The sequence below is a fragment of the Aedes aegypti genome, chromosome 3 (assembly GCF_002204515.2).
Source record: "Aedes aegypti strain LVP_AGWG chromosome 3, AaegL5.0 Primary Assembly, whole genome shotgun sequence".
Taxonomy (NCBI): domain Eukaryota; kingdom Metazoa; phylum Arthropoda; class Insecta; order Diptera; family Culicidae; genus Aedes; species Aedes aegypti.
In genome coordinates this window covers 216805953-216826854 of record NC_035109.1, presented here as the reverse complement: position 1 = coordinate 216826854, position 20902 = coordinate 216805953, and the positions used below count along the sequence as shown (strand labels likewise).

General features: G+C 39.5%; 1 protein-coding gene across 3 annotated transcripts in view; it reads left to right on the top strand.

The window, feature by feature from the left end:
- The window catches only part of LOC5568022 (small conductance calcium-activated potassium channel protein), an 806025-nt gene that overhangs the window by 692589 nt on the left and 92534 nt on the right, over positions 1-20902 (top strand). For all 3 annotated transcript variants that reach the window (XM_021853723.1, XM_021853725.1, XM_021853724.1), the window contains 2 exons: positions 9344-9660; positions 10464-10568. In XM_021853723.1, the coding sequence (XP_021709415.1) occupies positions 9344-9660; positions 10464-10568 (422 nt within the window). The remainder of the gene's footprint in view (positions 1-9343; positions 9661-10463; positions 10569-20902) is intronic.

Below are 20902 nucleotides of genomic sequence, written 5' to 3'. Positions count from 1 at the left end.
TACTCAGAGTTTCAAACAACACATTTCTCTAAATGCCTCAGGATGAATCCCTAAAGAAGTTCTAAAAGATTTTTTTTCATCTCTGAAAAAAAATCCATGGAGATATATCTCTAGAAGTTCTTGGAGGTATCACCAAAGAAATTTATAGATTAATTCCTAGAGAGTTTCCTGGAGAGATTCCTTAGTATATTTCTGGAAGAACTTTTAAAGCAATCCCTGAAGGGGTTTCTGAAGGATTCTCTAAGGTAATTCCTGGTAGATTCCTTGAAAAAATCCTTCAAGAAATACTGGATGGAATTGATGGATAAATTTCTTTAGGAATCCTCGGAATTTATATTAGATTATTGAAGTAATTCCTGCAGAAATCCCAGGACGAATGTCTCGTAGGGTCCCTTCAAAGATACAAGGTCTTCCTCTTTGGAGGAAACACTGGTGGAGTTTATAAAAGAATTTATTGAAGATTCTCTCTAGAGGAATACCTGGGGGATCCTCTCCAAAAATTACAAGTGGAATCTCTAAAGGAATCCCTGCTGATCAAGTTTTGATGATTTTTTTTTGCAGTTTTTCTCTTGAAATCTTTGAAGGCTTTCTTATGGAATTCTTGGAGGAATTGTTGGTGGAATCCCTGGAGGAACTTGATGAATCCTTGGATAAATTGTGGGTGGTATCTGTATAGAAATGCTTGAAGATTCGCTGGAGGAATTCTTAAATGAATCTTTGGAGAATTTGTTGGTGGAATTCTACAAGGAAGCATTGGATGAATCACTGGAGAAATCCCTTGGGAAGTATTTGCATACATCCCTGGAGAAATCTGTTGAAAAAATGCTAGAAAGAATCGCTGAAGAAATTCCTGGTGGATTTTCTGATGTAACTCCTTGAGGAATTTGAGGAGGTGTCCTAGGAGCAAGCTCTGGTGAAATCCTTGGGAGAATTTCTGATGATGAATTTTTTTGAGAAGTACGAAAAAAAATTTATAACGATCTGGAGGAATTCTAGGAGGCAGCCTTGGAGTTAGCCTTGAAGAAATTCCTTGGTATTTTTTTGGACAGATCTTTGAAGGAATCAGTGGTTGAAATCCACAATAATTTGTAGAGGAACCTCTAAAGGAATCCTTGGAAAAAATCCACCCGAAGGTATGCCTGAAGAATGTTCCCCGGAGAAATTTCTGGTTGAATCTGTGGATAAATTTCTATAGGAATTTTTGATAAAATTCGTGGTAGAATCCCAGTAATAGCTTTTGGTGGAATCCTTAGTATAGCTTAGTGATTCCCGGGAAAACTTCAAAGCAGAATAACTAGAGGAAACGACTTAAAGATTCTGGATAGAATGTTTGAAAAAAAATCCCTTGGCCATATCAATGACTGCTCAGAATACTTCCCGAAAGAGACCCGTAATTTCGTACGAATTATAACTAGAATTCCTCTTATATATTTATTTCTTCCGGTACTTAAATGTTGAATATTCTTCTCTTCCTTACTGCTATTATTGCCAGAAAATCGCGTAAAGATTCTCCCTCACAGCCACAGCATTCGAAAAAAAATATAATCACATATTGACAAGTCTAAAAACATGCGAAAAAATATCGTGTTGCTGCAACCAACCTTGACAGTTGGTCAAACGGTTGTATCAACATAAGTCGGTTTGACCAACTTGGTGGCGGAGTCAATGTTGGTCAAACCGTCTGAGCGTCTGTGGGCTGCATAAGACAGTGGAAATTTCCCACCAAAGCCATTTCACTGTGCATGCAATGAATCCTTCTACCTGCAGCCTACTTACGGAGCTTGCGTGCACAGATATTCATTCAGTTTCTAGCCATTGTATGGCACGTGAATAAACCGTAGTAGTTTGAAAACTGATACCCAAAGCGTTTCTCTCACCGAAGCAGCCCAGCTAGTAGTCCTTTTCAGGACTGTTGTTAAGAAATCATATTCACAGTCTGAGCAATCGACACCCCAGGCATTCCTTCAGGAGAAGGAATTGGCCGATCATCCCTGGCATTCCGAAAAGGAATTGGCCACCCCAGCAGGGATCCTCCATTCCGGAAGGATTGCCCTCGTCAACTACTTTCCGTGATCGGACAACCATCCGTTTTATTTTTTGGCCAGGCAACTGGTTAATGCAATACGCCGGTAGTGCTCTATCTAGCCGATAGTGCTGCGCTGATTTGGTGTGTTTTGGAATCGAGACAACGAAACTCGTCTTCCAGCTGTGCGGAAAATTGCCAGTTGTCCATAGTTTATTGAAATTTTCAAACAGAGCTACTTTACCCTCAAAGGGAAGGTTTTTGAGCATAGGATACCCTATTTCGTCTGGGCTCGCTGATTGACCTCCCTCTATCCGGAGGAACTACAAAACTGTATAGTTCCGGCTTCGGAATTGGGTGATTTACCCAAAAGTTGAGTGGGTCTCCTATGATGATCTTGATGTCGTGGCTTGGACAGCGGTCTTACTCGTGTTCAAGCTGCAGCAACTCAATGCTGTTTCCATTTCAATCTGTATCGTGCCACGTTTTGCCGCGTACCATGCTGCAGCATTGCAGCCCGCACTGCATTCCTTTCCTCTAAAACCTCCTGGCAGTCCTCGTCGAACCAATCGTTTCTTAAGCTCCGTTCCACATATCCGACAATGTTTTCGGCAGCGTCGTTAATTGCTGCTTTGACAGTTCTCCAGCAGTCCTCAAGAGGGGCCCTATCGAGCTCTCCCTCATCCGGCAACGCTGCCTCAAGATGCTGCGCGTACGCATTAGTGACAAGCGGTTGTATTAGTCGCGCTAGATTTTACCGAGGCGGGCGTCGGTACCGTACATCGTTGATGACGGATAATTTTGGGCGCTTTTTCACCATCACCAGGTAGTGATCGGAGTCAATGTTAGTGCCACGATAGGTTTTGACATCGGTTATGTCGGAGAAGTGCCGTCCATCTATAAAAACGTGGTCGATTTGCGATTCTATCTGCTAAGGTGATCTCCAGGTGTACCGATACGGGATGCTGTGTCGCATCGTCAGTCTCGTGTTCAAGCTGCGCGTATAATGCGTCCTTGTTACCATCAGTGCTTCCGGAGTGTTGGCTGTGCACGTTGATTATGCTAAAGTTAAATAATCAGCCTTTAATTCTCAAATTGCACATTCTTTCGCTGATCGGCCATCACGCGGCTTTGCATATCGCTTATCACTATAAAAGATGTACCCAGCTCAGGTTTGTTGTCACAGATCTGGTAGACAGTATGATAATTACATAGATTAAACTAAATAGTTATATGTAATAAATGGTGTTTTAATGTGTTTTGGCGTTTCTAAGTAATATGTGTTAAGCTTTAATATAACACCCGGAAAATCGGTAAACCGTATTCCACATCGAACAAGGACTTCGAGATGGCATCCAAAATGGATAAATCACCCATCTGCAATCAGGTTGAGATCAACGTCCTTTCGCTGGCCTAATTTCCCTACTGCGTTGGAGGTCGGTGGACTAAATCTCAACATAAGGGTCTTTCGAGCTGGATTCCGGAACTGCCAGGAAAGGACATAAATCCAACAAGGAATGCTATGGCATATTGGTAGTAAGGCTGCCAATAGGCATTTTATAATATCCACAGAATACTACCCGTTATTTGGATGGGCACAATGGATTGAGCATGAAAAATGGATCAGCTATGTCATTGTGCTAGGACAATCGATACGATGCTTGCAGGACATCGGTGGAAGCAATGGTTTCTCAGATGGAATGGCTATTCCGAGATTCGTATGATCGAACTACAACCCAGCTTTCTCTCCTGATCCTCTGGAACCTTGCATTCGCAATGCGATAAGCACTACGTTTGGTGGACACCAAGAACGTCACAATGGCACCATCAAACCAACTATATCAGAACACCCTATTGGATGGATTGTGTATAAATATCATATCACCAGCGATTGACTACCCTTTTGTTGTTTTGTGTTCTGTCTCAATCAACCTCTGCGAAAAAAGTTCATCCCAACACCCGTCACTATCATCCAACAAAGGAATTGTGTCATTGAGAAACATCTTTTCGACTCTCGAAACACCAACCAACATGGTAAAGGCAATCCAATCGACGGTAAAAGCTGGTTATGCGGAGTTAATAGAAAATAGTATGTGTCCAGTCATTTTGGCTAGGACGACGGGATAATACGCAACCGAATTCAAATCTTCTCCGCTGCATGGTCGACGACTGAAATTCACTTTAGTTTGGATAATTCTATGGCTTTCACAATCAACGGATCCATACAGTGCCAATTTCATCATGACGTTATGGACAACAAAAGGATATTTTCGACCAACCAACCACAACATCACGATGTTCATGGGACAGGTCGTGGTATAAACAACGATCTATTGCAACGATCACATGTGCCTACAACAAATCTCGATCTGGCTTCGGCATCGGCGCAACACATCTTTGCTCGGGTCAGTGATTATAAGGCAGTAGGGTAACCAATATATTTTGGACCCTTATATATTTTGGACCCCCTTGGCCGTTTTCCTGCAAATTTCCCAGTTTAAATCGAATGACCAACTCAATTTGCATGCCATTTGAAAAGATAGGACTATTCCGCACTTGCATCAACCATTTGTACAAAGAAAGTGTGTTTATTTTATCTGAAATTAATTTAATTCAATCGGTGCATCCATGCAACCGTTACAACACGTTACACACAGAAATTGTGTCATGGACTTTGTCGCCAGAGAGAGAGAGAGAGAGAGAGAGAGAGAGAGAGAGAGAGAGAGAGAGAGAGAGAGAGAGAGAGAGAGAGAGAGAGAGAGAGAGAGAGAGAGAGAGAGAGAGAGAGAGAGAGAGAGAGAGAGAGAGAGAGAGAGAGAGAGAGAGAGAGAGAGAGAGAGAGAGAGAGAGAGAGAGAGAGAGAGAGAGAGAGAGAGAGAGAGAGAGAGAGAGAGAGAGAGAGAGAGAGAGAGAGAGAGAGAGAGAGAGAGAGAGAGAGAGAGAGAGAGAGAGAGAGAGAGAGAGAGAGAGAGAGAGAGAGAGAGAGAGAGAGAGAGAGAGAGAGAGAGAGAGAGAGAGAGAGAGAGAGAGAGAGAGAGAGAGAGAGAGAGAGAGAGAGAGACTCAATCTCGCAAGGAATATGCTTATCGGCTAGGTGGGTTGCGCAACCAAAAAGTTTGGGAACCTATGATATAAAGAATTGCCGATGGTTCATCCCAAATTTTATTCCTAAGAGATAGATTCTCAGCGGATTTCGATAATCAAAAGAATTGGCTAAAACGAACCATCCAGAGCACTGGGCTCTAACGGTTCATCCAAGGTTCCAAAACAGGTTTGGAACCGTCGAAGTAACAGGGTTGCTTCGATATCCGGAGCATGGGCTCCATGGTTACCATAATCCCAGTCAAGGCAGCAGGGTTATCTTGACGTCCGGAGCATTGTGCTCCAACGGTTTCCATGTGTCAGCCAGGACATACCTAGCCAATCCAGAACACTGGGCTCTAACGGTTCATCCAAGGTTCCAAAACAGTTTCGGAACCGTCGAAGTAAGAGGGCCTACCACATATCAATTGTATGGTGATTTCCCTCCATTCTCCAATTCGTGTTGAGGGATTGCTGGCCAATGTACAGTACACTTGAAACAACCACAATCCCATGGACTATCCCCCAGCACTTGGTTCTTCGAACCGGAAGTTTGAGAATTAACATGACATTAAACCCAATTTCCTACCATGAATTATAATGACAAATGCCCACACGAAGACAAAAAACTTTCTAAGGTTTAAGCATATAACTTGGCATTAGGATCTTATGAAAATGTACTATTTAGACTGGATCGTTTTTCATAATCAAATGATTTGGCATCACATGAAACACGGTTTTTCTTTCTAGTCTTCTGAAACATAACCCGATTTACGGCTTATTTTATTGTTAACAATAATTGAAACCAGAAACAATCTCAACATTGTTATGTTCCTTCCGATTTCATAGCAGTGTATGTTGGCAAACAAAGCGTGAGCTTGGTTGAACTACTCATTGAGAAGGACTTAATTAAGTTTGTGAAAATTTATGACCCAGGATATCACCTGCTACTATAACAGAGAGCACAAACATAAAGATTTCTTGCTAAGAAGTGAATATACAAGAGCGTAACTTAACGTTCAATTTCAACTCTTCTTATTGAAAGCTCAAATAAAATCAGTTATATATCTTTTCCAGATGTTCAAATTAATTTGGCTAGTGGTTAGAACATTAGCAAATATTGATCCCGACAGTTCATAAAGTTTGAACTATATTCACTGAAATTTCTTCGACTATACATACACAAGACGGGTACATTATCGACGCAAAGCATGAGATTGCTTTCAAAATTAATCGTAATGCTCACCACGAAGCAAACAATACATTGCATTGTGGTCTCTGGCGGCAATTTATGCCTTCGATAGGAAAACGTTCCCGCCAGATCCCTCTCTCTCTGTGTTCTGAATGTGACACTCTAACGATACCGTATAAAAGCTATGAATTATCGATCTACATGCATGATAACTTACTTACTTACTTACTTATTTGGCTTTACATCAATTATCTTGATAAAGCCTCGCCAACAATATTTCGCCAATTCCCTCGGTTCATGGCCGCTTCTCTCCATCCTCGACTGTGACCCACGCTCTCCAGGTCCTGGTGTACCTGATCAATCCACCTAGCTCGCTGCGCCCCACGCCTTCTTGTTCCGACCGGATTCGTGGCGAACACCATCTTTACAGGGTTGTTGTCCGGCATTCTTGCAACATGCCCTGCCCAGCGTATCCTTCCAGCTTTAGCTACCTTCACGATACTGGGTTCGCCGTAGAGTTGAGCGAGCTCGTGGTTCATCCTTCGCCGCCACACGCCGTTCTCCTGCACGCCGCCGAAGATCGTCCTTAGCACTCGGCGTTCGAAAACCCCAAGAGCTTGCAAGTCCTCTTCGAGCATAGTCCACGCCTCATGCCCATAGAGGACTACCGGTCTTATGAGCGTTTTGTACATCGTGCATTTGGTGCGGGGGTGAATCTTTCTTGACCGCAGTTTCTTCTGGAGCCCATAGTAGGCACGACTTCCGCTGATGATGCGCCTTCGTATTTCCCGACTAACATTGTTGTCAGCCGTCAACAAGGATCCGAGGTAGACGAACTCGTCCACCACCTCGAAGGTATCCCCGTCTATCGTAACACTGCTTCCTAGGCGGGTCCTGTCGCGCTCAGTTCCGCCAACCAGCATGTACTTTGTTTTCGACGCATTCACCATTAGCCCGACTCTTGTTGCTTCGCGTTTTAGGCGGGTGAACAAATCTGCCACCGTTTCAAATTTTCTCCCAATAATATCCATGTCGTCCGCGAAGCAAACAAATTGTCCGGATCTCGTGAAAATCGTGCCTCGACTGTTAAGTCCGGCTCTCCGCATGACACCTTCAAGCGCAATATTGAACAACAGGCACGAAAGCCCATCGCCCTGTCGTAGTCCCCTCCGAGACTCGAACGAACTGGAGTGTTCGCCCGAGATCTTCACGCAGTTTTGCACACCGTCCATCGTTGCTCTGATCAATCTTGTGAGCTTCCCGGGAAAGCTGTTCTCGTCCATGATTTTCCATAGCTCTATGCGGTCGATACTATCGTATGCCGCCTTGAAATCGATGAACAAATGGTGCGTAGGGACCTGGTACTCACGGCATTTCTGGAGGATTTGCCGCACGGAAAAGATCTGGTCCGTTGTCGAGCGGCCGTCGATGAAACCTGCTTGATAACTTCCCACGAACTCGTTTGCTATAGGTGATAGACGACGGAAGAGAATCTGGGATAGCACTTTATAGGCGGCGTTTAGGATGGTTATTGCACGATAATTTTCACACTCCAGTTTGTCGCCCTTTTTGTAGATAGGGCATATAACGCCTTGCTTCCACTCCTCCGGTAGCTGTTCCGTTTCCCAGATTCTGACTATCAGCCGATGCAGACAAGCGGCCAACCTGTCCGGGCCCATCTTGATGAGTTCGGCTCCGATACCATCCTTGCCAGCGGCTTTGTTGTTCTTGAGCTGTTGAATGGCATCCTTAACTTCCCCCATCGTGGGAGCTGGTTGATTTCCGCTATCCGCTGTGCTGACGTAGCCATCGCCTTCGCTGTCCTGACCTTCTGTGCCTGTGTTCTCTGCGCCATTCAGGTGTTCATCGTAGTGCTGCTTCCACCTTTCGATCACCTCGCGTCCGTCCGTCAAGATGCTCCCATCCTTATCCCGGCACATCTCAGCTCGCGGCACGAAGCCTTTGCGGGATGTGTTGAGCTTCTGATAGAACTTCCGCGTTTCTTGAGAACGGTACAGCAACTCCATCTCTTGGCATTCCACCTCTTCCAGGCGGCGCTTTTTGTCCCGGAATAGGCGGGTTTGCTGTTTCCGCTTCAGTCTGTATCGTTCCACGTTTTGCCGCGTACCATGCTGCAGCATTGCAGCCCGCGCTGCATTCTTCTCCTCTAAAACCTCTTGGCACTCCTCGTCGAACCAATCGTTTCTTGAGCTCCGTTCCACATATCCGACAACGCTTTCGGCAGCGTCGTTAATGGCTGCTTTGACTGTCCTCCAGCAGTCCTCAAGAGGGGCCCTATCGAGCTCGCCCTCATCCGGCAACGCTGCCTCAAGATGCTGCGCGTACGCATTGGCGACATCCGGTTGTTTCAGCCGCTCGAGATTGTACCGGGGCGGGCGTCGGTACCGTACATTGTTGATGACGGATAGTTTTGGGCGCAGTTTCACCATCACCAGGTAGTGGTCGGAGTCAATGTTGGCGCCACGATAGGTTCTGACGTCGGTTATGTCGGAGAAGTGCCGTCCATCGATCAAAACGTGGTCGATTTGTGATTCCGTCTGCAGTGGTGATCTCCATGCATGATAAATGAAATGCAAATCAGCAACACAATGGACGAGGGATCAAATGGGTCAGTAAAATATGATTATTCTTTTATGTGCTTTGCTCCGTTCTGGTGATGTGGCATTTTTCAACATGTCATAGACAGTAAAATGCCCATTGGTTTCATTAGGTAATCTCGATCATTTGCACGCAATCGGAGATGGGGTGCTTATTGCCGATACGGGGTTAAACGTACAAACAAATATAAGAACCTATTTTTAAATGTGCACACTTATTTTGTAATATAACGTATTCGTCATTATATCATAAATAAAGCTTGTCATTCCCGAATAGGAGAAAATAGCAATCCAAGAATAACTGTGTTCACAATAGGTAGGGTGGTTACCTTAGTGTTTGCTTAGAACGGCGATAAACATTAAATGCGCCAGAATTTTCAGTACTCACATATCACTAACAATTTCCTTCATTGTATTTTCTTGTTTCAGCTTTTTATGATAGATAATTGTGCAGATGACTGGCGAATAGCGATGACCTGGCAGCGAATGAGCCAAATAGCTTTAGAATTACTCATCTGTGCGGTGCATCCCATTCCAGGTCAATATTATTTCCTATGGACAACCAAACTAGCGAATAAGAACAAAGCCATGGGTTCGGAGTACGTTCCCTACGATGTCGCGTTATCTTTGCCAATGTTCCTTCGTTTGTACCTGATATGTCGTGTGATGCTGTTACATTCGAAACTATTTACCGATGCCTCATCACGTAGTATAGGTGCACTGAATCGTATCAATTTCAATACACGGTAAGTTCTGGGTCATTTCCGCTGTTCCGATGTTCACGAACATTTTATGCTACACGTCATCATTTCAATGCACGGTGCTCCTAAGACCGTTATTATCAAAAAAAATCTCCTACAGTCTGGGCAACATCAAACTAATTGTAGGACCCTTTTTGAATTTATGAGTCTAAAAATTCAAATAAAATCAGTGATTTTCAAACGGTTTTTTGTTTACAGTGATTATCAGAAGAAAAATACCATCAGAACTTGGTTCAAATTTGGTTTGTCCAGCGATTTGGGAGGAATTTTCAATCACAAAATCGAGCAAATTTAAAGTTACGCCCTCTTATATTGAGGCGTAACCACTAGAAGCACTAATTTGAAATGGATGAAAGAGGCATTCTAATATCGTTAATTATGTGCAAATGTTGTAACCGCAAAATTTATGTAAAATTTCCTAAAGATGCCCACAATTTACTCATTTTTTTATTGGCTCAAGTGCTATAAAACTTTATGGAGACTTTTTTATATTGTTATAAATCGTTAAATAATGTTTATAGTAATATAAACTTGATATCCAGGTTAACTAGAACACTCATATTTCCCATTTTCCAATTTCACACACTTAAATTATTTTTCCAATTCCGGGTAAATCTCAACAGCTGCTGGTAACGGTCTGGGGAGCACCGTGCAATCGTCTCATCCGTTTTAGATTGCGTAACCATTTCTTTATAAGCTTCCCAAGCCGGAATGGCTAATTGATTTGGATTGTGATGATAACGTCAATTCTCTCCTGCCTTCCGACTGCGGCCGGATGTTCATTTCAGGTTCGTGCTGAAAACACTAATGACAATATGCCCGGGAACGGTCCTTCTAGTATTCATGGTTTCATTATGGATAATAGCATCATGGACGCTTCGACAGTGCGAGAGGTAATTATTATCTTGCTCCATTCAACCATACCTTTCACTTTGACATCTCTCTGTTTCTGACCTTTAATACTGTCCCATTTCATATCTATACTGTTCTGTTTCGCTCATTGCATTTCATCGCCTCCTTTCCGATCTATCATAATCTCTTAACATACGTATATTAACAATCAGTATAGTACATGGATTAGCCAATAGTCTTTATCAACTTCCTGGTCTGCCGCCCTTATCTCAGTACCCTACCATTGAATGAATCGATAAAGATATGTCTTAGTCTTAATCCAGTTACGTACCGATAACAGTAATTACTACATTCAGTAACAACTAATTGCTTGAAATACACACATAATAATTGTAATACGACATATAGTTATTAATCTTTCAGTAATTAGATGGATACTTAACCATTATTACGCTCAGTTAAGTGTTTCTTAGTTAGTCCCTTCCGTTCTTTCTATTTGTTCGTTTTGCTTCTACATATTCTTTGGTTTTCCTAATTTCCTTGACCATACTTATTGTCATGCGTTTAGGTATCCCTTTTGAGTAAACTGATGCTGTTGCCCTTCGTTAGCGCTTGGAAAAGTGCACTTGGGATCGAGAGTAAGAACACACATTGCAACAAAGTGGCAGCTACAGCCCATAAAAATCACTCTCAATTTGAGTGCACTTTTATCCATCACTGCACTGTCACACAAGCCGTAAATAACGAACTTAGCCCCTTTCCGTCTGATCTATGCTCTTTTTACACTATCCCTACTGTCGCATCGTAACATTGTAACATCCAACTCGCTCTATCGCAATAAACCATAATTGTCTTTTGCTTTTATCATCCTCCAGCAGAAAACTCCTCTGAGATTCATTTACTTTCCGTTTCCGTTCAATTCGTTTATTTTATTTTTTTTTCCTCACCATGAAACGGTATTTATTCTTTTGCCTTCACACGAACCATCTTGGCTCTTTGGTTTCATTGGAAATGAAAAGCACAAAATTATAGCCTCTCCCTTAAAATGATACCATTAACAGTGATCCAATCCAACCAACGCGAAGTAAACCCAATCACGCAAGTTTGGGAATTTCTAAATGAGTTAGAAGTAAAATAAAACACTATACAAATATAGCTATGAATGATGGACATTAAGGTTTAAACCCTTTGAGTAAATATTTCCAATGGGTGAATAGAATGAACGTTATAAAAACTGAGAATTATGAGTCAATTTACTGAATCCCAATAAATTGTATTTTGTTTCGAGTGAATATATACATTTGAGTTATGCTTAAGCCACAAAATGTTACTACACTGCACCCCATAACCACACCATGTAATTTTCATAAAAAAAATCCATGTCATTAAAATCCGCACAGAAACACTACACTACTGAGTGAAATTGTTTTCACTAGAACTTTAAGCACAAAAAAATAAATTTGCGTCCGATTGTATTGGTCTGTCTGATCATATATGTCACAATTAAGATATAAATCGACTCGCGCTTTCTCACTGTATAGCATAAAAACGCATGACCATCGATTCCGACATAAAAATTTGCACCATTTTTTTTATTTTGAACTAATTCTATGCTTTGCTAATGCACACGTACATACAACAAAACAATTAATTTGTTGAAAGTAGTACGAAACACAATTAAGAATCTATGAGAGCGAAAAACTGACAATCCTCAGTACAAATAATGTCTACTGTACTTTAAAACTAAAGAATATAACTTGCGTAGAAGAAGAATGCAATGACTAGTAATTTACTGAGTTGTTAAAAGACCTGTATTTCTTTACCATACGATCAGCTGCCTTTCTCCAATCACATGTCTGAAATGTGGGATTATTAATATGCTGTTAGTTATTTTTATTATCACTCATACAATTTTGCAGTCTCACACAGCATATTCTGTGCCTTTACGCCTTTTACATCGTTCAATTAATACTAATCTGATTTTTCAATTTTCTTTTGTTAAGTGATAACGCTCTAGAGTCTAGAATGAATAGTACTCTTCATGATATGTTGAAGTAACTTATAGGCTATGGACAATTGAAAACTAAAAATAAGCATAAGTTACCCCAGAAAGTATGGGCACGACTTCACAAAACTGCCGTTTCAAGACCAGTGAGGATAAAAATGTGATTTTCATACATAAGAATCTTCATCAAGATCAAGAATTCATCAAGATTATAATTCGATTTTTTCACTTTCAATTTGTAGATGCCGTAAAAATTTTGAAGAAGCACCTTTTACCAATTTTGCACAAAACGCGTTGTTTCTGAGCGACTTTTTTACCAATTTTTTGTTAGGTCAGAAGATACGTTAAAAATAAATTTGAAAAAATATATTTGTCAGTGCCGACACGATTACCTATTAGCACCCCAACTTTTATAACAAAAACAAAGTTCCTGATCAGTTTTTATTTTATTCCTGCTAAACATGACTTGATTTTTTTTTTTCAACGAATTAACAGAAATAAAAGGCCTTATGATTTATAAAAAAATACTAAGGATTGCGAATACTGATACACCTCCCCTACTGAAACACCAACCATAACAGAAAGAGAATTACCTTCATTTGATTCGACTGCCGACGGAGAACATTTTGTGTTTGTATATAACAAGCTTTAAGTGCCTTCCAACGCTTGACTTGATATCGTTGTATCGCTAAGATGAAAAGGTCTCGTAGGTCCTTCTCATAGGTTCGCTTCGCGTCTGCAACTGAATGGTGGTTGATCGATTACCTTCCAAACGTCGCGTCGTTAGGGTTGGGAAAAGTGTTACAATATGCTGTACACAACAATTTAAAAATTATGAAGTCTACTGTGGACGTAATTCTCGTTATGAATGACTGACACATGATGTAGGTGATGGAACGACACAAAAACGTGTTCTTGAAGAGATGTATTGAACAAAAAAAATAAATTTACATGTTAAGGCTAAGTAGCCCGTCATTCGTTTTGGCAACAATGATAACTTTTCAGCTTACATTTCAAAGTGATAAAACTCAGTCTCGATAATTTATATTGACTTGAAAAAGTATCACTGTACGCGCTTACATGCATAAAGTATGCTGATACTTTTTCAGCTGTGTCAGTGCAAAACCAACTGATTTTCTTTGATTCGAAATCGTGAGATGAATTAGCAACAATCATCAACGACGCGTACAAATTTTAATGACGGCCTACTTTGCCTTAAACGATACGAAAATGAAGAAGAGTTTTTGCGCGCTTTTGAGAAGCATTTCATAAAAAAAAAGAAATCACTTAAAAGGGGTTTTCCCTCTTCCAAATTTTTGTTAAAATAAATAAATAAATAAACGAAAATGAAGAAACTGTGATCAACATTTCCCGAATCAGATACAAACGTATTTAAAATTCGACACAAAATTACGTCATTCGGCTTGCTACTCCTATCCAAAAGACGTAAAATCACATGATTTATTGGGAGTGTGAAATTTTTTCGGTGTTTTCAAAATCCAGTGGTACAAGCAATTTTATCATTACACTTACAACAAATTCATTTCCTTCAGTTTGATTGTGCAATACTCCTTGTTGCGAAAAATATCTGATTAACATGTTGGAGAAAAGAGTGTAACTCATTTAATAAAAAAAGATATAACAAATCATAATCTAAACAATTTCTAATTTGAGTGATTCCATCCACTCTGCACGACTAATACCACTTTCTCCTAGAAGAAGGAGAAGTAGCTCACGCATTTTCCCTACGCAAATGGGGAATCATTTTACACTAGATTGAAATCTGTTCGACAAATGGAAACATCATTGAACGAGTTTTTCAGTCGGTTGATTAAGGACTTGTATTTACCGTTCCGGTTCGCCAATTGATTGATGATTGAAGGGCTGAATAGATGATGAATGAATTGCATGGAAAAATGCCAGAAGCTGGCCGGACGTTGTTTGTCATTGGATTTCTTATTGCATGACACCTTATCTTCGGATTATTAGGAATGTTTGATAGGAGCAGACAGGGAAACATTTAAGTAAGACAACCGGAGCAGAAGAAAATTGCTCATTGAGCTAACCCTTCTGCAGTAGACAAGTTACAAAATACAGGACGATAATAAATCTTCGAGCTATTTAGTGGAATACCTATAAGTAGATGAAAAACCTAATTGAGTACTATACCATTTAATTCCACTAGAGTTTGTATCCTTTGACAGATATGCGTATTTCGACCTCAACTGTAAGCCCGTCTTCAGTGTTGTGTCTACTTTACGACGACACTGAAGAACATTTTCTGAAAAACTATTTAAGCGGTACGTAATAAATTGAATGGATTTATTGTATGCTTATGTAAACAAAGTTGCTGTTATCACCATTAAAGCATAGAATCAGTTATAAATTAGCGCGAAGTCCGTAGATCTGTTAGATCCTATATTCAGCAAAGTAAAGAAGAAATACAGTAGTACGCAAAGGGCCCTTCATTAACCACGTAATATTTATTAAGATTGTTTATCCCTCTTCCCGCCTTATGATAAATTTTTCACATTTCTTCAGTTTGTGTCAACCTTTGGCATGAACCCTCTTCTCATGAAAACGGGCACGAAATTAATGGACGGCTAACACGAAAGCCATTAATTATTTCTAGAGGGAAATCTGATAGATAAACCATTAGGGCGATTTAAAATTCAAAATTTAAAAAGGTTTGAAACCCAATCCCCTATATCTTCCTTACTATCATTACTATAGAAGCAAATTTCAATTAAATTTTCAGCATTTTAGATGGTGATTTAAAGGTGCCCCAAAGACAATGTTGGTTTATATCCCTTTCGGGACGGACCTTATTTGAGTGATTATTTCAAAATTTACCTTATAAACTCATCATCTCGTAGAACAAAACATTCTTTATTTTGGCTATTCTATCACTCCATGAACTTTTTGGGGTCAAATTCAGACCAGCACAATTGTGCTGGTCCGTCCCCAAGGCGGTCGATGTTCGAAAAAAAAAATTTTTTGGAAAACTGTTCAAGTCATGCCTTTTTAAAAAATTTTGGGCCCGTATTTTTTTATTTCGTCATTAGGGTGCTCTTTCGTGAGATAGGGTGACCCAAAAATTCAGAAATAATTATTTTTTTTTAATGTACAGGGGATAGGCAAAATGATTGAGATAGGCAAAATTTTGCCTAAATTCAAATGCTCATAACTTTATGAGAAATTGATAAAATTGGATGCATCTGGAAGCAGTCGACGGCAAATTTAGTCCAGTTTTAGGAACTTCCTTGGCCATGCATATTGGCCACTGGACACCGGAGATGTTCCGGATTTTCCGAGGTCATGTCTAAATGTCATTTTTTCTGTCACTTGTATTTTTGTGCGGTGTAAAGTTGGATAGATGTTTACTATTTTCCTAGAAACTAGAATTAATAGGAAGTCGAATGCCGTCGGACGCATCAAGATTGGTTGGAAATCTTCAGAAATATGACCATTTCCGTAAAATGGTTCCTGGAAAACATGGTCAGTCGTGTGTGTATTTCCAATTATGTAAATATTAACCAGAACTATATCCAAGTGGGCATCAACCTTAAAAATAATGTTTCCAGCAGCATATTCAAAACCATTAGATACCGTTTTGATTCATATTACGGACAGCTTCAAATTCCGGACACTCTCGTTTGTATGGGAAACATTTCACACGAAATGTTTCAATTTTCGCCGTCCAAAAGTTCTCATTTTCGAGGCTCTTTTAATTAGGTTTTTTCCATGAATATCATTGCAAATTTATAATGCCCAACTGCCTTAGACGTCTCTTAAGTGGTTGAACGATTTCAATTGATGATTTGACTGTTCCATTAATGATTATCATGAGCTGTCCGTAATTCGAATCAAAGCGTCCGGAATATGAGGCAAAAGTGAGGGAGCGTCCGGAATAAGAATCATGAAAAGGCCACACGTTTTGATTTATTTAAATTTATTCAAGTTGCGAACGCGTATTCTTCACCCACCATCCGAAAGTTAAGGGCTTTCGACGCTCGATAACGCTAAAAAATCGAACAGAATGATTTATTTTGTATGGTTCAAGCTGGGTTATACTTCATTGAGGCCTTAAGTGTCCGTAATATGAATCAAAACGGTACGTAGACCACTCGACAGAAGGTTCCAGGTGCCCTGGGGAAAGTGGTCAATTAGGAACATATCTGGAACCATATCAATATGGGCGTTAAACTTCATGGTTTTCAAAGCTTATGCTATCCGAAGCATTTCCAGCACCACCGGCTGCCATGACTACTTAATTGTAGGTTCCAGGTGCCCCAGGGGATTTGGCCAATTTGGCCGTTCACCTGTTAAGAATCACCTTCTACCATGAACAGTAGGATCCATGTGACTTGAAGGATGTGGAGCATTTTCAGAATCACAAGATTAAATAACCACTCTATAGTAGATTCCATGGGCTCCTAGAGATGTGGCCAATTCGGAACATAACCACATTCCCAGGGTCCATGGAAACTATTACACAATGCAGTGGTTATATAAATATGTTGCACTGTAAATGCTTCTAGTAGCAAAGCCTTCAAAAAACTTGATGTTTATACCCATACTGATGTGTTTTCGGGCATGTTTTGAATTGGCCACATGCCCGGGGCACCTGGAACCTACTATAGAGTCGTCATGGCAGCCGGTGGTGCTGGAAATGCTTCGGAAAGCATAACCTTTGAAAATCATGAAGTTTATTGCCCATATTGATATGGTTCCAGATATGTTCCTAATTGACCACTTCCCCCAGGGCACCTGGAACCGTCTATAAAGTGGTCTATACATCCAATGGTTCTGAATATGCTGCTGGAAACATCATTTTAAAGGTTGATGCCCACTTGGATATAGTTCCGGATAGTATTTACATAATTGGGAATAAAAACATGACTGACCATGTTTTCCGGAACCATTTTACGGAAATGGTCATATTTCTGAAGATTTCCAACCAATCTTGATGCGTCCGGCGGCATTCAACTTCCTATTAGTTCTAGTTTCTGGGAAAATAGTAAACATCTATCCAACTTTACACCGCACAAAAATACTAGTGACAGAAAAAATGACATTTAGACATGACCTCGAAAAATCCGGAACATCTCCGGTGTCCAGTGGCCAATATGCATGGCCAAGGAAGTTCCTAAAACTGGACCAAATTTGCCGTCGTCTGCTTCCAGATGCATCCAATTTCATCCATTTTTCATAATGTTATAAGCATTTGAATTTGGGCAAAATTTTGCCTATCTCAATCATTTTGCCTATCCCCTGTACATTGAAATTAAAAATAAATAATTTGTATGATTTTTTTTATAAATGGAACGAAAACAATGTACGAGAGATAAAAATACTTCATATTCTCTCTAAGATTCAAAGCATCACGTGACGATGACGTTTATCGAGATTATTCAAGAACTAGTCTACGTCATATAAAAATGGGTAAACATACATGTGTGAATAACTTGAAAACTAATTGTCTCAATCAAAACGTCTTGGTTTTGCTACGTTTGTTTATATCCTCCTTAATTATGTGGGATTTTTCCTCAAACATAATTATGCAATAAAAATAAAAATTGAAAATAATAATAAACCTTCGAATTGTTTAGTGGTATACCTATAAATAAATGAACACCGAATTGGGAACTATATCATTTTATTCCACTACAGTTTGTATACTTTGACAGTTACGCATTATTCGACCTCCACTATAAGGCCGTTGTCAGAGTCGTGTACTAGACTCGAAAATTAAATTATTTTTTTAGAGACTCCCTCCAACCTCTTTCACTCACATTACCTAACATATTCACTATCACTTTTGAAATCACATAGCCCTCCTTCAAATGATGCTTGAACGATGTTTTTGTTAAGGTTGGTAACATGGAACTAATTTATTTTAAATAACTGGAATCATTCATTTTATTCCTAGAGCTAAAATGGAAACGTCAAGATATTCAGTCTGCGTAAGAAGCTTCCCTAAAAATTCATGTAAATTTACGTCATATGTGCCCGACTGCTTGGACGTTAATTAACAAGAATGGCGCATTTTTAAGTGCAAATAATTACCATGAAATTTCTTCTTCTTCTTTCTGACGCTAAAGAAGCCTGCTTCTCAACTTCTAATGAGCACTTCCACAGATATTAACTAACAGCTCTCTTTGTCAATCGACCAATTTTGCATGTGTATATCGTGTGACAGGTACGATCATACTCTACACTCAGGGAAGTCGAGAAAATTCCCTTTACGAAAAGATGCTCGACCGGCTGGACTCTAACCTACGACCCTCAGCATGAGCTTGCTTAGTATCTGCACGTTTACCGTTATGGCTATCTGGCACCCAATATCAAATTTACTTTATTTTATTTTTACATCGAGTTTATTTGCTTAAAATGGAATTTAAGTCATTGTAATACAGTAGAGACCCGATTTTGTCAGCACCCCGATGAATTTTAGGCTGACAAAATGGGGAACCTGACATAATCGAGACATATTTTTTGTTTCTGTTTTTCAAATTTTAACGTGTTAATATTTGCTTATGAACTACGTTTACGACCTACATTGCCTTTAAAGGGGGCGAGGGACATAGGCGTAGTCAGGTTTTTTTTTTGTTTATCAGGGGGAGAAAAGCGGCCCTTACAATTTCATTCTCAAATTTCGCGCCAAAGGATCCCTTTGATCGGCAATTTTGCTCTGGCTTGTAAGACAACCGGCATCAATCTGAATCTTAGTTCTACCTAACCGTTGAATTATCAAAGAATTTTTCTTAGGACACCGGAATTCCTAAGAAAAATCAAACGAAAATTTCTTTAGGTTTTTTTCCCAGAATTTCTTTTAAAATGGCATCAGTAATTAACTCGAAGCTCTTCTTGCAATTCCTTTAAGTTAATTCATAGAATATTTCAACTGGAGATTTCTATGTAAATTTTAAAACATTTTTAAATTCATCCAAAACTGTTTTTAAGATTTTTATAGAATTATTTTAAAAGTTTCGCAGGAATTTCATTAAGAATTTGACCTGGAATTGTTGTGAAAAATTGTTTCCAGTATGAAAATTAAAAAATAATATTTTTAAAACTTTATTTAGTTTGCGATTTTTTTTGTGTTCTTAGAGGTATTCATAAATGACATTCGATAAAGTCGTGAATAAATATCTGAAATTATTTCTATACCTATAGGATGATTAAATACTTGAAAATGATCTTCGTGAAATTCCTGGTCGAATTATTGAAAAATCTCGTAAGATGATTACAATAAGAATCCTTCATAATCTTAGCAATATTGCAAAAAAAATGAAGTGAAATTAGAGGAATTTCTGAAGGAATCTCTAAGACAGTTTTAAGAGGAGTTTTTGAAACTATTGATGAGTCCTATGCCAAACTACATTAAGAATACTGTGAGCAAATTTCATCAAAATGTAGTTTTGAAGGGAAACTTTCAAGAGCTTATAGAGTTATTCAAGGCAGAAAACCAATAAAACATTAGGAGTAAATTTTAAAGGAAATCTTCAAGATATTACTTAAAAAAACTCTGAAAGAATGTAACAAAATGTGACCAATGAGTTAAATTTCCAGTACAAACGGTTGCCTGGTTCTCTAGATTTGTGCTTTTGAAAATTCGAGCTTTGGCTTTGATGCATCTTAACCTTTAGAGAAATTCTTAGAGGAATTCATGAATGAACCTACATACCAAATTTCTTTTTCGTGAACTCGGCTGTGTTTCTCGGTTTTTCATTTTTAACAAATAATTGCCAGGTTGCCAAGTAACGAAGCACGATTTACTGATACTCGAGAATGTATGTAATTCATTTGTCGACTACTCAGCTGTGCATATCTCGGAGCATATTGCGGACTGTTGATAAAACCTTCGAACAATTTCATGCAAGATGTTTTCAAAAAGTCTGATGTTTGGTAGACTTTTTAAGTTTTATAATCTACCATGACGTAACTACTGTATAAAAACGAGTGCTGGAGACAATCTTTGAAGAATTCAAACACAAGATTAATTCTTATAGTAAAATTGTTCTTTTGTACAGAGGGAAGGAGGATTGCCATTGCCCTCTCTGGCTACGCCCATGCGTGCATGACATCGAACATCATCATCAGTATTAATGTAAACGGGTACCACATGACGAAGACAATTTTTTGATGTATTCAAGATAGGCTGACAAAATCGGGGGCAGACAGAATCGGGGGTCGACAAAATCGGGTCAGTACTGTATTAGTTTTTAGTAGTGTGTAGGATTGAAAGAACTATGACGGATAGCTTACATATAACAGGGAATTCAAAAACCCATTTAAAATGGATTGACAAAATCAGGTAAATAACCATATTAAAGAATGAATTTGATTTTTATAAATATTACATAC